The sequence below is a fragment of the Struthio camelus genome, chromosome 2, assembly GCF_040807025.1.
Source record: "Struthio camelus isolate bStrCam1 chromosome 2, bStrCam1.hap1, whole genome shotgun sequence".
NCBI classification, from domain to species: domain Eukaryota; kingdom Metazoa; phylum Chordata; class Aves; order Struthioniformes; family Struthionidae; genus Struthio; species Struthio camelus.
This window is the reverse complement of record NC_090943.1, coordinates 158,857,274-158,873,900: the sequence shown is the minus strand read 5'-3', so window position 1 is coordinate 158,873,900 and position 16,627 is coordinate 158,857,274. Positions and strand designations below refer to the sequence as shown.

General features: G+C 37.6%; 1 protein-coding gene across 5 annotated transcripts in view; it reads right to left on the bottom strand.

Annotated features, from left to right (window-relative positions):
* Positions 1 to 16,627, bottom strand: part of COL14A1 (collagen type XIV alpha 1 chain) — a 139,017-nt gene that overhangs the window by 46,749 nt on the left and 75,641 nt on the right. For all 5 annotated transcript variants that reach the window (XM_068933182.1, XM_068933183.1, XM_068933184.1 and 2 more), the window contains 10 exons: positions 15,922 to 16,038; positions 13,849 to 13,995; positions 11,582 to 11,656; positions 10,102 to 10,241; positions 8,697 to 8,820; positions 7,386 to 7,529; positions 5,225 to 5,389; positions 3,736 to 3,774; positions 3,360 to 3,498; positions 917 to 1,059 (listed from right to left, as the gene is read on the bottom strand). In XM_068933182.1, the coding sequence (XP_068789283.1) occupies positions 917 to 1,059; positions 3,360 to 3,498; positions 3,736 to 3,774; positions 5,225 to 5,389; positions 7,386 to 7,529; positions 8,697 to 8,820; positions 10,102 to 10,241; positions 11,582 to 11,656; positions 13,849 to 13,995; positions 15,922 to 16,038 (1,233 nt within the window). The remainder of the gene's footprint in view (positions 1 to 916; positions 1,060 to 3,359; positions 3,499 to 3,735; positions 3,775 to 5,224; positions 5,390 to 7,385; positions 7,530 to 8,696; positions 8,821 to 10,101; positions 10,242 to 11,581; positions 11,657 to 13,848; positions 13,996 to 15,921; positions 16,039 to 16,627) is intronic.

The window sequence follows — 16,627 nt, the reverse complement described above, 5'->3', positions numbered from 1 at the left end:
GCTGCCCCTGACTGTAAGCTGTTAGACTTGTCAGTTTATTGGCTCGCAATCAAATGCCAATAGAACATACTCATACATGTTCCACTGGCCCAAAAATAAAAAGAGAAATGGTCTTGAGAGGAAGAAGTTTGAGAGGAAGGATGGGCCAAGTCAGCAGCTAGGAGCCTACCTCATGCTTGCCTACCCAATCCTACTCTCCCTCCAGCTCCCTTGTGGGACTTGGGCAAGAACTGTGGCACAGATACATTAAGTTACAGAAGCCTTATCCTCAAGCCTTATTCCCACCTATTTCAGGGCAGCATATCTAAAATACCTAGGAAAGATGGAAAAATCAGAACTAATCCCTCTCGTTTTTTTTAAAGAAAAATTGGCAGCTATGAAGAATAGCTATCATAATATCTATGTCTTTTCAACCGTAAATATTGAAACATTCTAAATTACGATTGCCGTTTTACAGCTGTGGAAACCAAAGCAAACAGAAAAGAAGAGAGTCATCAAGAGTTCACATCTCTGGCTCCAAATCTGCTATCCACCAGGCTGCATTGCCTCTACATATATCCTATTCTCAGTCCCACTGGCATATAACAAGACAGACACTATTAGAAGCAGATCCAGAGCAGTGGAAATTTTATAAGCAAATGAATAGGAATCAGAGCTCAGTTATATCAATTTACATCTAGTACCACTCTTCAGATTTCAGTATTATTACTCCCGTTGTGCTCAAAATTTGACTCTAACTCCAAATTCATCTCAAGCAAATTCAATCTTTAAAAAATTCATTAGAGACCACCATCTTCAAGATTCAGGTAGCTGTTCTAATAACATATTAAAACACTAGCAATAATCATTCTAGTCACAGAATGAATCAATCATACAGTTAAAAGAAAAAATCATGAATAAGATAGAAAATACGTACTATCTAAAATAACTCCAACTAGTGGTTCATACTCTTCATTCAAGATCTCCCAAAGAGCAAATGGCTCCTCAGGTGTATCAGGAAGTATACGAAAGAGAAAAGTAATGGTGTAATCAGAAGGGAGACCTTCAGGATGCAAATACCTGCAAGGAAAACAATGTTTTATAAACTGAAGCAAGCATTAAATCACCAGTGCTCCCCAGAAGAGGTTTCTACTGTTCTGTATTTGCCTTTGAACCCAGAAGTTATATGAGTAAGTGTAAGCAAAATCTCAGCTCTGCTAGATACCAAGAGAATACTCACGGAGAATGGAAGAGGGTTCTTTTCTTTTGAAATTTACAAAATTGGCCTTAATTTTTTTTAATTTAAAATCTGAATATCAAATCTGAGTTCAGTTTGAAGTAAAGCTGAAACACGTTAAAAAAAAAAAAAAGTAAAAAAAACAGCATCCACTTGCAAGACCTCTGTTATTGCCTGGTTTAATGGACAACGAAAATGAAAGTTATTTGGAAGATCAATTACAATAGAAGTGTCCTTTGTTGTTAAGCCATCACTAATAGGTAGAAACCAATCAGGAACAACAAAGACTGTTACAGAAATCTTTATAAATTATAGGGAATGTAGTTTATACTTTTCAAAACCAACATGTAACAAAATGCAGTCAAAATAGATTCTGCACACAGAAATACAAGCTGGTCTCCTAGAATTTCTGCAAAAGGGACAGGAAGCTTATGGTATAAGAAAAGTATGTTATTTGATTTCATTTCCTAAAGTTCGGATTTGTTATTTAGTACTTCCAAATTAATTTCAGCTTTGGTTAACAATTCCCAAGGTGGAACATATGGACAAAGAAATGTCAGAAATTACTGCCTTTATATTTTGAAAATGTTCATTAGTCTGATTCCTTAAAATCATACAAGAGGGGTCCGAAGAAGCTTGAAGAGGTTATTTAATCCATTTCTTGTCCCACTGTGAGATCTATTCTATCCAAAGTATTTCTCACACTTATAAGATGTATAGATATGAACCATACTGGCAAAAGAGTTAAGCGTGGTCCATGATTAATATAATCCCCACAGTGGTCTGTGGATGACCAAAGGTGACACTACACTGTACATTTACCAGACAGAAAACAGAGATGGAACTGAACAGGTATAAGGACAAAGCCTTGCAGTTCACCATTATAAAACGTATAAAAAAGAACAATGGAAGGAGAATTCAATAAGCAGGGTGGGCAAAACACAAGGTTTGGGCCTGCAGAGCTCAAAAAGGAGAATAACGTTAATGATGTTCAGTGCACAGATTTGTGGACGGGGGTGGAGGCAACTAGAGAAGAACATATAAATGCAGCAGATCCAATTAGAAAGATGCAGAAAGGGAAACGGAGAAGTGAGAAATGTTAATCCCTGTAAATTCTCGTTCCTCTAACCCAAAAGGAAACCCAACACGGAGAAGCCATCAACGTGACACAGCTCCAAGAAGTATAGCTCCAGCTGGAACATAACAAAAAGAATAAGAAGGCATCTAAAATAAACTTTAAAAGCCATTTCCCACTGTTGTTCTTTCTATCAGCTAAAGACTAGGTTTTGTTAACTCCTCTCATGCTTAATCCAGTATGGTCACTGCTTTTCTCTGGTACCATTTAACTCAAAGTGGGGGACTGGACCAGGAGGAACCAAGCACAACACATGCACTCCTCAGAAAAGAAATACGCAGTTTCCCATCACTTCATTTCTGAGGAAAGGACTGTAAAAGTTCTACAGGAGGATTCTTCATTGCCTCCTCCCTCTCTCTCCCAGGACAGTCCTAGTTACTGAACTATGTCCTGGCTCCTATGGAGGTACTGGAAGGTATTCACACAGACTCATTTTAACATAGGGAGGATAATTTTCCTCTATAATCAATGGACGGACATACACATATGCAGAAAGTGACTGAGGACACCTAAATCAGGTTCCTAATCTCACTCACACTTCAAAGACGCACCCTCCTCTTCCACTCACTATAGGGAAAGTGCAGGGAGATGAGCCTTACTAGACTAATGTCAGCTTCCATAAACAACTTCAGCTGATACTCTTCCTCTAAATGGGCAATTCCATGCTCTGTGAGACCTCACCCTGTTTTACAGAGGCACCTTTCACAAACTACTAAGGACTGGAACCTGCTGCAACACATGCCTATACAAAATTGCTAGGTACCAAACTGGCGCAAGCCTGAAACTGGCTTATACTGGAAAACCAAAATAGGAGGTGGGCTTATCTGCTTTTACCCCCAACTGTTATTTTTGAATGAAACTGGTTGAGGATTTAAGTATCCAACAAACATTCTTTCTATCCATTAGCATAATACAATAAATTAACCTCTCTGCTCTTCTGACGTGAAAATGCTAACTCCTTCAATGAATAATCAATTATTTTAGGAAAATTAATATGTTAATACATACTTTGTAGGCTGGGATACCAGAGCATCCTTGTGCAGTCTGTAACAGGGGTAAACATTAAATGTACCAGGTTCCATTGAAACCCCTTCCACAGCTGAAAACTCCTTTTCGACCAAACCAAACATTTCCATCATTTTAAATCCTGGAAGGCATCAAAATAAACATTCTATTAATTTAGTTTAAATTAATACTGCACTATAGGAAAGAAAAAAAGGAGGACAAAGTCAGTCACATCAAAGAGTTTCATATCACCATCTGTTTACCAGCTGTTAACCTAAAGGGGGAATATATATGCAATTTATTGCCCAATACAGTGAAAATCAGGTAATGAAAATGATTCCATAAATCAGAAACAAAAATGAATAAAAAAATACCATACCTGCAAAATTGTTGCCATCTTTAAATACCAATGGGCAAGCTGGAAGAAAATGAAAGATATATTTCAGGATGGTAGTGTGTCCCACAGGGTCAGAACAATGGTCCACGCAGCTCAGTACCATATCCCCAACAGTGAACCTGCCTTACCCTCTTGTGGTAACAAATACACTGCCTGCTCAGTAAAAAAGGCCTTCTTTCTTTTATTGCATTTCAATCGCCCCCTAGATCTACATTCGTTAGGTTTAATGAATGATACCTTTGCATTCACCCTATCTACCTCCTCTATGAGTCTGTAAACCTCAGTCATATCCTCTTTTAGCCTTCTCTCTCCAAAGTGAAGAGTCCCAGCCTTTTAAGTGTCTCCTCACGAGGCAGCATCTTCTCCAGCCTAACTTCAGTTCCAGCTCAATCACTTTAGCTTCCCTTCTGTGTACCTTTTCAGACTCCACAATAGACTTCGTGAGACACAGAGACCAGAACTGCACACAGCGTTAAGATGTGTGCACACATTCTAAAAAGCTGTAAACCTGCTTTTCATTTCTTTTCTGGCATGAAAGAAAGCACACTAATTTCTTCCAGGGAAGGTGCCCTGGGGAAACAATAAGTCTAGATGCAGGGTGTCAAATACAGTACTTCAGAGCACTCATATTAGGAGATCACTTCTGAAATATAAGCCTAAATGACCAATAAATCTTACTGTTCAGTAGTCTCAACTTTCAAAGTTCTCTTACCACCGTAACTAGCGTCTAAGGTCAAAAAAAAAAAAAAAAAAAAAAAAGAATTGACAGGACACAAGCAACATTCTTATGCTTCCCAACTATAATAACTCACGGTCCCAGGCACAAGTACTCTTTACAATCCCAAGTGATTCACATTGCCTACTTCCTGGCCTGTCTATCAGGAAACAGATTGAGGGTATACACCTAGAAGTGTGTGGATCATTGACCCTTAACCACTAGGTGTTCCAGAATGTCTTCCCTTTCCATTTCATAAAAAGCCTAAAGTATGGCAATTTCATAGAACTGAAAGAGTTTGGGCCCGTTCTATGCTTTCCCTTAGGCTACAACTTTCTAGTTTTTATGATAATACAAGTATTAACATTTCGCTCCTCATTAATAAATTAACAATGTGATTTGAAAAATAATGAATGCAGCTAACTTTACTCTTACATCTTGTTAGAGGAGTATACAAAATAAGAATGTAATTAACTTTTAATGACTAAATTCTGAACCATTTACACTGTTCTAGATCTGGAATAACTTTCTGACAATCTTTTCTGGATCTGTAACAAACAACCATTAATGATTTTGAAGTACAGCACCTCCATCTTCCTAGATCTTCACGCAAATAAGATGAGAGTTATAAAATCTGCCTTAAATTACAGTAAAAATATATTTTTATAGGTATTCCTTTTAACAGAAAATTAATATTCATGAAAAAAACATATTTAGCACTTATTTTGGAAGCAAGTATAAGTCAAAATGACTAACTTGCTGATGCAGTTTCACAGACAAAAGTTATCAGTTCATCTTCAATCTTTGTAAAGGCATCAAAGTCATCCACAAAGAAGACATGTCTTTCGCTGGGCTTGCTGCCAATATTAACTAACTCTGAATAGTCGGCATCAGCTACTCCAATCGCAAAAAAGCTGAAACCTGTAAAAGAAAAAAGAGCACCCTTGTGAGTCATTCTTCTGAAGAGTGGATACACGAACACAACAGCTATATTTGCACAGGCTCTTTTCCTGATCAAATACAAAGGTGGACATTTTATTATTTTCCTGTAACACATGAAAATTCTTTCATGTGACCTAAAATAAAGGCAATACAGTCTCTGTGAGATTTCTAAGATTTCTGTTTTGGCTGTTTGAATGCTTAAGCAGTGAACTGAAGTTAATGCTTAACTGTTTTCTTGAAGACAGCTAAGATTATTCAGTTGTTTAAAGTTTTAACGTGTTTCAATGCAATTCTGAATCAACGTTGTACTTGTCTTATGCACAAAAATCCCCATGTATGAAATACATCACAAATACAAAGCACAAAAATTAATTTCCTGTAGATTTTTTTTCCTGATTTTGTTCTATGCCACACATTAATCGTAGTTTTCAAGCTACTGCTTTTCATGTCATTAGCAATTAAACTCCACTGGTTGAATCTGCTCTATATATTCCACATGAATATACTTTGAAATTTGAGTCTATTTCAAAGATTTAAATGAAACAGGAATCATATCCTATATATTGAGGAACAGCAAATTAACAGAATGTTCTTCAACATTTGCCTTTGCATAAAAGATAAAGAAACAACCTGTCTACATCAGGCTGAATATTGGCAATGGGCATACTGTGCCTGTATGTCCATTATCATATTGCTCAGTCCCAAATTTACTCTTAGTCAAGCAATCTTTTCTTTAAATTTCAAGGAGGCCCAGGGGACATTCTTAACATTTATTCATCACCTTCTGCAGAGCTTTCAGCACAACACAACTATGATTTATTTTATTATAACAGCACCTCCATGCCCCATCCAAGATCAGCACCTCTTCCTGTTAGTCTCTATCACACACAGTATCTCCTAGAGGAGGTAGTCAATACTACTCCAACCTATCTGCAGCCTAAGCAAACAACATACACAAAAAGAAATGGAAGACTGGAAGAGGTTTGTCCAAGGTCACATTTCTCAGTCAGCAACTGAATCCCATCACTTGCCCTCTCCTTTCAAGGACACTGCCCCTCTAATACATAGTAAGGTATCTGCAAGACTTATCTGAGAGCTGAATATTTTTTGTTCAGCTCAGACACAGACTCTAATTTAGTCTAATTTAGAAAAATTAGAATTTTTCTTCATTGACGTTTCAAACAAGTGATATGTGCTCTGTTATTCCGTGATACAATTTTATTTACAAAGGCACTGCACTCAATATCTAGTAATGATACAGGCAGACAACCAAGGTCAGTGATTGCATTCGGTTTCAGGAGCCAATAACATATATTGATAACTTCATAGTTGCCAAAGTCTAAAAGCAAATAAAAAAGCACAAATGTAGTTTTTTCTTAAATTTCCTCACATCAAACGGATCATAACTTTTTTCTTCTGTCCTTTAGTTCCATTCTGTGCAACGCCTTGTGCACCTTGGGTTTTGATATAAACCTCGCTAACTGACATTTCTACATAACTAACCTAATTCTTAGGCTTAGAAACACAGCATTGTGTGATACTGAGATAAAATAGTCATTAAAAGAAAAATCCTAAAGGTAATTAGTGTAAGACTAGCAGCAGATCAGAACCAGGAAAAGAACAATGGAAGAAACGTCAAAAAAGCTCTTGTATAGAGAATAAAACAGTTCAATATTCTGGTAACCATGGAACGATACTTCACAGCTCACAGCGCATATTCTCAGACTCCTGTCTTCTAAATACTTTCTCCTGTGAGCAATCCCATTGACTGCTACATGGTTTTAGAGCTGTCTCCAAAATGAGCAACAATAATACTAGTTACAAAAAATATCTAGAAAATAACCATGTCCTATTGATATTCTGAGTCTCTCAGCATTTGCTGCTTCATTTCAACTTGGAAATCCTTCTGGAGCCTGATTTCACATCCAAACTTAAGCAATTAATATGAACAGTTCTTGAAAACTACACTTTTTACCATCTAGTTGCATCTCTCTGGAGACTTTGTTCACATCGTCCTGTGATCGCCCATCAGTAATGACCACCAATACCTTGGGAATGCCCCTTCTCATGCCTGCCTCACCAGTAAACAAGACTTCTCTTGCATGCTTAATGGCTTTGCCTGAAATAGAAAAAAATTGACAACATACTTTCACTTTGAAATAAATCCAATTTCTATTGGTTTCTCATACCATATGTTAGATACCAATAAACGCAGAAATCCCCATATAATCTATCTGAAAAGTGTCTACCCAGAACCCTGATTAGATACGTGAATAATTATTATGAGATTGAAGAATGCTTAGCACCTAGCTATGAATGGATTTCAGTAGGAGATGCCAGGTGCTCAGCAGTATGTAAATTAGGGCATTTTGCAGTTGTTAAAATAAAGATCTAGAAGTTTGATTTTGATTCTAACCTTTGAAAATCTGATGGCTTCAGCCATCAGTTTCTTCAATCCAGAAGGTGAAGTTCAAGAACGTAACACATCTCAGAAAGGGTATTCTGTGCAGGTTAGAAATAACAAAATCTTCCCCTACTGGATTGCAGGGCACAGGCAAGGTAACAATTGAAATATGCCATTGTAGCATTTTCTCAAGTAAATGGAAAACGTGTCATTTTGATCCTATTGAGATTTGATGCAATGCAACAGCTGCAAGAAATTTCTGTGCAGTCTGAGAGTAATAAAACATATGGTTCCAACTAAGAGAGATTTTAACCCTTTCAGTAGTCATCTTTAATTTCTTCACATCAGAGATGCATCCTAAGGGGCTAATTAAAATATAACTACATTCAGTTAACAGACCTCTTCCCTTAGCCCAAAGTCCTAAACATATCGAGGCTTAAATGTCCTGGCTTATAACCAAATGGACCCTCCACTCTGTCCACTGTTTTCCTACATGCTCTACAATCTCCCTCCCACTTTCTCTCTCCTCTCATTTTTCCACTTGCCAAGCTGATTTCATATTACTCCCCATTTCACCTCCCCCAGTTCCCAAAGTCATTCAGTTCTGCCTGTCTCCCTCTCCTCCTCCCTCCACTGATCCTTGACCTCACTGCTGGTTCAAGACCCAGAAGCAGGGGGTGAAAGCTGTAAACTGCAGATTCCAAACACTTTCTAACTGGGAATACAATACAATTCAGAGCCCAACCTTTCATCTCCAGTGTGGAGATACCATATCATCACTGCTTTTGCACTGACATCCTAAACCACTTAGCAAATGGAAAAGAAATGCCACAGAGAGAGCAGTAGGGAGAAAGTGTGCATCACAGTCATGACCCTTCTCACCTGTTTTTGTATTTCCTCCTTTGTAAGCTATTTGCTGAATAGCCTCAAGAAGAGTCTCTTTTGTTTTGTATGCATTCAATTTAAATTCTGTCCGGGGATCATCACTGAATTGGATTATTGCCACCTGTGCACACAGAAGATATGTTCATTATTACAGCAATGGAGAAGCAAAGAGTAAGTGAATCAGCGCATTTAGAACAAGAATTTATCGTGTGAGTCTGCATCATTCTTAAATTGAAGCCAGAACATTTCTTTCTTTTTTAAAAAGCTTTCACTAAATAAAGCTTAATTTTACTCTCTGCAGCTCTGGCAACCACTTAATGCATTCTGGTTTCATTTTGCAGCAAACAGGATAAGAAAAGTAATACCCACCTTGGCAAAAGCACTCTTTATGCAGCCCAAAAGCATAATCCTAGTTACAGTTGCTCACACGTGTACAGTTACTCACACACAGAACTGCAGGGACTTTATTCAGTCTCCATGAATTAATAGTTACATGAGTAACTTACAGTTAGGGAGCAATACTGAAGCAAGTGACAGAAATATCGTTAAGACCATATTGCAAGACATTGCCTCTCCCAAATATGTTGCTACATGAGGCCAGACTCTATTTCAATACGACATACTAAGCCCCTACAATTCACAAAAGATATATTAAACTTTGTATTCTGTAAGTGATGTCCCTGATTTGAAAAGGGATGTGCATATTCTCTTTATAAGCATATTCACATGCTTAAATTAAGCATGAGTGTACGTGAGGCTTCTGAAGCACCATGGACTACATTCTGGAAAATAACTGCAAGACACGGCAAAAATTGAACTTTCTTCAGGCTTTGCAAAAATAAAAAAACATTTTCAATGATATCCCAACCTGCACATTAAACAGGTAACACTTTAAAACAGTAAGGCATTTGCAAATAATCTTTTCTGGAGCAGATTCAAACAACTTTCTCTACAAGCTATACAAATACATCAATAGAACAAGCATTGTAATTACTACGCTTTATTTCAAACTTTGTATATTTTGTAGAGCATATCATTTTAAACAAATGAACCTTTAATTTTCCTTATCAAAGCCATTTTTATCTTATTTAGAGATAAATTACCACAGTGAGTGCTAACCCCGAAAACATTAACACAACCTAATTCTCATTAGAAATATCTGAGAGGGAGATTGAACTGATTCTTAGCCTTCACGCTGTTAGCAAAATTCATGTCATGAATTTCACCATATAGTGCATGTAAAATAAGATATTGCAAAAAAACTGCTGCCACAAAACATTTTATATTTTCAAAAGACCTTTGAAACGATGCCAATTACTTTTGGATTCATTTCACTCCTGGTGCCAGTCTAAAATGCCCTTGACAAGTGCACATTCTCTCCCTCTCTCTACAAGTTGATTACCTGCGTTCCATCAGGACCAATCTTATCCAGAGCTCCAACAGTGCTATACAGGAAGCTAATTATTTTATTGAAATTGTCATCTCCAATGCTCCATGACCCATCCACCAAGAACGCTAGGTCAGCTTTGGCTGCTTTGCACACTGAGAAAGAACAAGTATTTTGGAATCAGAGTAATGCCTCAGCTCCTCATGAAATCTAATAAATCATTTAATGTATATTGAAAAAAAAGGGTTTTCATGACAGTTAAGTTAGTTAATTGCTAACACAAAATAAGGCTTTAGACTAGCAAACGGACCTGCTGGCATTGATTTCAGTACAGGTGTAGAACCAGCTGAGCTCTGCAAGGGGTGAACGGTCTGCCCTGGCAGATTCTATCACAGATCACAGCTTAAGGCCTTAAGAGCTCTTTAAAAACTGGCTAACCATTTTTATTTTTATTTAGGTTGTTAAATAAAGTCACACATGCAGTTACATATTCCCAGAGTCCCAACAGCATCCCACGATGAACCGTGGAGCTTCTCTATGGAAACTAGTCCAAAAAGTTACACTAAGCTCTGTAATGCTTAATGTTTACCCCCTTAACCTCATTACTCAGGAGCAATTGAAGTTTCCCCTGTCTCATCTTAACCCAGCATGCTCCTATGCAAAATAGCCTGTAAAGCTGTACTCCTGCTCATGCAACTTTCTCCCTCGTTCATAGCAACTAGGAATCTCCAGTGCACCACAGAATCCAAATCTACTGCTTGGGATCAGAAACAAGCAGGCTCAAAGCAAGGTCAGTTTCTGAACATATTTTGTCTTGAAGAGAAATGTTCATAAACCCAGAGGATGGGACAGGAAGATATATATATACCTGTATCTCTGATTTTCTGCTCATTACTCTTCTTTGGATTAAAAAAAGCATTTGATGCTATGCAGATCGAAAACACATACACAAGGTCTTTTTTCTGTGCTTATGGATTAAATATCCCATCACTATAAGCCAGTCTAGTACACCAACTTCAAGCTGAAGGATTTGGCCTTCAGTCTCCAACAACAATGCTCTCCTCAAAGAAATATTTGAGACCCCATATGAAACACTACATGTTGAAATGATAAATAGAAGTCTACATTCAAAGAGGAGAGGATGAACATGGCCAATGCTTTTCTCATTACCTAAAGTAGACATATTTTTAAAAATCATGCTGTTTTAGAAGTTTAATTACCCCTATGATATCTGCTTCATTGCAAAATATTTATGGTTTAGGAGCTCTGGAAAAAGAAAATCCATAGACATTAGCACTCCTCCCTGCAAATTTCAACACAGAATAACGGATGGTAGATTCTTGGCTGATTAAATTTAAGCCAGCTGCCTGAACAGTGTAGTTGTAGCAGATGAGTTTTGAAATCTGACCCTTACATATCTAAAATAGTGTCAGAAGCAGAAAGTCATTGCATCAACACCCTAAAATTATTCTAAACCCAAACATGCAGCACTTACCCTCTTTCGCAGGAGGAATTGTAGGTGGTGGAGGTGTTGTTGAAGGAGAAGTTGGTGGCTGAGTTGGAAAGGGTACTGGAGAATACAAGGAAGGAATATCAGAAAAGGCTTAAAGAAAAGCCCAATATATTTTAACTACACAATACATAGCATTTTCTATTCACCTCTACTTTTTTAGATTCATTTCAAACTAGTTATGCAATTGAAAAGGTATCTGAGTGTGCGCAGGTAATGTCCTCTTACTGACCACCTGAAAAAGAATATCACCGTCACAAACCAAATAATGGCTGCACTTCTGAAAGTGATATGAATGACACAACAAGTTAATGAACTACAACAGGAACTGCCCCATTCCTAGTTTCCCCAGTGTAGTACACCCTGTGGTAGCTCCTTCCTTGACCAAAATGAAGATTTCCCTGAGTTCAGTAGAAGACCTTGTCATCTTTTCCAGCTGAAATGAGGTTCCTAGCACAACTCCATAGGACAGTGGGTCTGCTGTCTGAAGCCCATGACTTTTATTAAGGTTGCTATACAGAGTTTCTAAAATTGGTTCCTCGTCCTTCACATAAAGATAAGCTTTGGAATGACAACCTCCCAGAAACCTAGCTAAATACATGCATGATCACTGATGGACAGGACAGCTTTGCTCAATGTAAGAGCTTTGCTCAGTGAACTTCAATATAGTTTTGCCTGAACTCTCAAAGGTAACATGCACATGTGCTTGATTTCCGCATCTATAGCTCAGGAAAAGTTCCCACTTTTTCCAATAACATTTTTTCCAAATTTTTCAATACAATCATCATAAGAAGCAACAGGTGATGTAACTAAACATTATTCCTTCAAGTAAAACTCTACTTGGTGTTTGCTATAGTATACAAGTTATGTTTGTAGCCAGACAAGGAATAGCGTTAGATACAACCAGCTTAGGAAAGACAGCTATCTTGGGGAAAGATCAGTGTGATTCAGCACAAGACTTATCTCCACATCCAAGTTCCCTCTCTTTGAAACCAATAGGAGCTTTTCCATTGGCTTCAACAAGGCAAAGGGCCAAGACTCCAAAACATCTACAAAGAAACTAATGCCTAGGCACCTCCACAGACACAGAAAGGCCAGGAGCTTCCATTTAGAAGGGGTCACAACTGCAATGAGGTAACTTGAAAGGCAGCTCTCAGCACCGGAGAGGTACAGGCCAACCCGAACAGTTCATTTTTCTGATGTGATACAGTAACTCTTCTACATGATAAACCTTCTTCTTCAAATCAACTTAAGGCCCACAATTGGTGTCTTCTTAAAGGGGGAACGCGCAGGCCAAGGTGGGTACTTCTGATTTCTCCTAACTCCCTGAACTGCCAAACACATTTTGCCAAAAGCAGCAGAATCTCAGTCTGCACCTCACTGCCCTGAGAGGGAGGATCACAATGAGGGTGGGAAAAATAAAAAAGTGGGAGTTATGCATCTGCGCAATTGTTTCCTATGTGAAACCATAGATATAGGAGAGTCAACTTGAAGGGGAAAATGATAAAAGTTATGTACCGTGAGAGAAGGGTAAGAGCACTGCGGTGTATAGTAATATAGTATGAAAACAAGCATATCAGCTGGGTTGAAAGTGGGCCAGAAGAAAGGAAGAACAATATTAAAATGTTTTATTTCATTCCGCCCATTCTATATTTTGTTTCACAGTATTCTGAACCCATGAAAGCAGGATCCTGCCTTCATATATCTGTGAGGTTTTTTTTGTTTGCATGCCTTGTGCACCTGCAAATTAAAAAAAGATACTTTTTTCTTAAGTATATAAGTAAATTGGGTATCAAAGTCCCATTAACTTTAAATTACTCAGACACTGGTTAAAATTTGACTAAAGGATAAGAGTTGCAGGATGTAAAACTTTATGTTTCTCCGATGTTTCATTTCTTCAGGTTTTTTTTTTTTTTTTTTCTCACAGAGTCACAGATTTTAAGAAAATCTCCTAATGGGACTTTTTATTAAGGGAGGTTACCCATCCTCCCTGTTGCATTCTCATTAAGAAGACCAACAAAGCTGCTGAATGTGAATACTGCCTTCACAAGTAATACACAGCAATTGTATAACAATCAACCGGAGAAAGCAGCCTTTTGTGCACTTCTGCGGAGGAGTCACAATGACGCTGAAAAATTAAAAACTCAGCTAAAGGAAACTCTGTAGGAATAGCGTATTTGTAGTGAAGGGCAAGAAACTAGAAGCAATCAAACATTATCACTACTAGCTGAACTCTGATCAATTTTACTTACATGTTGTTTCCATGATGCTTACAGCAGGTCCCTCTATCTCCTGAAGCTGTGTATGAACACTGATTTTATATTCAGTGCCAGGCGTTAGCTCAAAGAAACAATGTCTAGGCATCCCTCCACCAAGATTTACCTCTCGCTTTTTGCCATCTGGAATTATAAAATAAATCATTCAACATATTTTCCTATCCTGCTTTATCAAATAGTGCAACATAAGTCTGAAATTAGAAGGGACATGAAAGCAGATGAATGGCAAGTGGCTGACATAAATTAATATGCCACAAGATGCCTTCTTTCTGAAAATTCACCTCTGTGCAGAGGCTTCTGCAACATTTCAGCCTTTATACTAAGGAGGAGCTGAGGGATGTGTCATTTGCAGGAAAAAAAAAAAAAGAATTTCACCTCAGGCATTGAAGTTAATAAAAACACTAACACAGGCATCAGTGGGCTTTGGATCTGGTCCTAAATTATCAGTGTCTAATGAAGACTTGTTGCATTTTGTAATTCTACTGAAGTCTTTGTCTAGGCCTTTGGTTCTCAGAGTCTGTAATGCGCTTAGTAATTGCAGGATGGACTGAACTAGATACTGTGCTCCAGCTTCCACTAGTAACCACTTAACATGGTGGTTAAGGAACAGTATTTATAGGGTTCTGAAATTAATTCAGTTAAATTCTCTACTGGAAAACAGGTCTAAAATTGAAAAAGTCCAAACACTGGAAATAGCATAATGCATATTTTAATAATAAGAGGAAAATGTTCAGCATAATTCATAATCTGTAGCAGAAGGAAGCATTACAGGGAAACTGAAGCAATTGATCTCACATTCTACAGAGTATATATAAAAATGCCAAACGGTCATTCACTGCCAAGGAAAAACATCTGATGCTTATCAGGAGAAGCTGCATTAGTATAAAAATAATTGATCACTGCCTGAATGGGACAAATCTGATAACCACAGCTCTTCATGACAGATGTTAATAAGAAGCAATTGTTCACACTTTTGTACATTCTATTCGTATGCGGGCTCTCTTGGCTCAGTTAAAACAATTCTGGCAGTTCTATATAATGAGGAACACTGTACCAAGAAAGTAGAGTATTGGATGGCCCCTAGATGAGAAGAAAAACAGTGCTGCCTCTTGCCAGCAAAGAGCTGTGCTTTCTGCATTTGTCTGTATTCCAGGCCTTTAAATAAACTATATCACCATCCATTTGCCATACCACAAAAAAGATAATTATTTTTTGCAATGAAATTAGTATTACTTTTCATGATAGCTTTGCTGGATCCATTAGAACTTATTAATCAAACTTCTCACATGTTACCCAAGCTTCTAATTTGTCACCATTAAAAAGCTCATTTATGTCTACTGCGGATAAGAGAATTAGTTTGCACAAATAGTGACTTTCTCCACAACCTCTTCTGGCTACACTGAGAATCACAGTGAGTGGGAAGAGGTTATAATTCACTTTCTATACAGTTTATGCTAAGAGCATCAAGATACCATGTGTTGCACATGGCATCTCATGCTTATCCGGATGAGTAGCATTACTGCAAACTATAATTAACCATCGACTGAATGAAAACAGACAAAATTGGACCCTGTCCTAACTCTGAACATGGTCTGAATTCAATGAGAGCCTTTCCCCACCCTTCTCTCCTCAAGTCTGTCCTAACCCTACAAGACAAACAGCTACAAAGCTATCAATCATTGATGCTTTATTTAAAATCTCAGATGTATTAAGGTCATCCTTTATACCTCTTCTGTCCCTCACACCAGTGATAAGCTCAGGTAATCACCTCTCTTCTCCTGATAGATAAAACTCCTCCCATCAACAGGACAAGCTATCAACATCTATTTGAACTGAAATGACAGGGATGATACTTCTACTCTTGAAACTTTTAATGTGTACACAACTCTCCCTTTCTCTCCATCCCTTCCAGTCTTTCAGCCTTTCAGGAGCCTGCCAACAGGTCTGACCTCATGCAGTTTCTTAACTCATACAGTTCAATTCTCTAGGTACAGCAGCTGCAGCCTAACCCATACAGCAGGGTGCATATTGAATGATTTAGTAACTTACCCACAAGCGATTCTATAACTACTCTATATGCAGTAGCATGTCTGTGAAGCTGCCACTGAGCACAGAGACTAGTCATGCGGACTTGGTATGCATCCAGATTTGTCACACCCAAGTACACTGAAAATTAATTATGAAAAAAATGTATTAGTAGTTTACTCTTCTAACAAGACATACAAGAAAACATGATAGAAGAATTAGAGTGAAACATTTGTGTCAATTCATTTTTAACAAATAATTTCAACAGCTGCTTCCAAAAATGCTGTCAAGAAAATCCAAAAAAGGAAGAAAAAAAAAATATATATATATATATCTGATTCCGTAGTCCAAAGGTTTGGAGCTAAGTCAATTTTGTTAAGATTAACAAATTAACACTACTAAAAGTCAGTTAACATAAAAAATACAATTATAACAACAATATTTCTGTAAAAAATTAATTAAAACTAAGGCTTAGATGTATAATGCCTAATTCAAATTATATACATGGAGCTAGGAAAAAAAAAGTAAACAGACTTTCCACTAAGGAGCTTTATATCTACTATTAGGCAAACATGCTTGAATGATAAACACTAACATCTGCTTTATGATGCATCTCATGCAAATGTCCAGCAGGATATTTTAAAGCCTGACGCAGTATGATAAAAAATAGACTTTTAATTCAGCAGGCAATTTGCACACAACAGAGAAAGACTTCCATCTGAAAATTCAT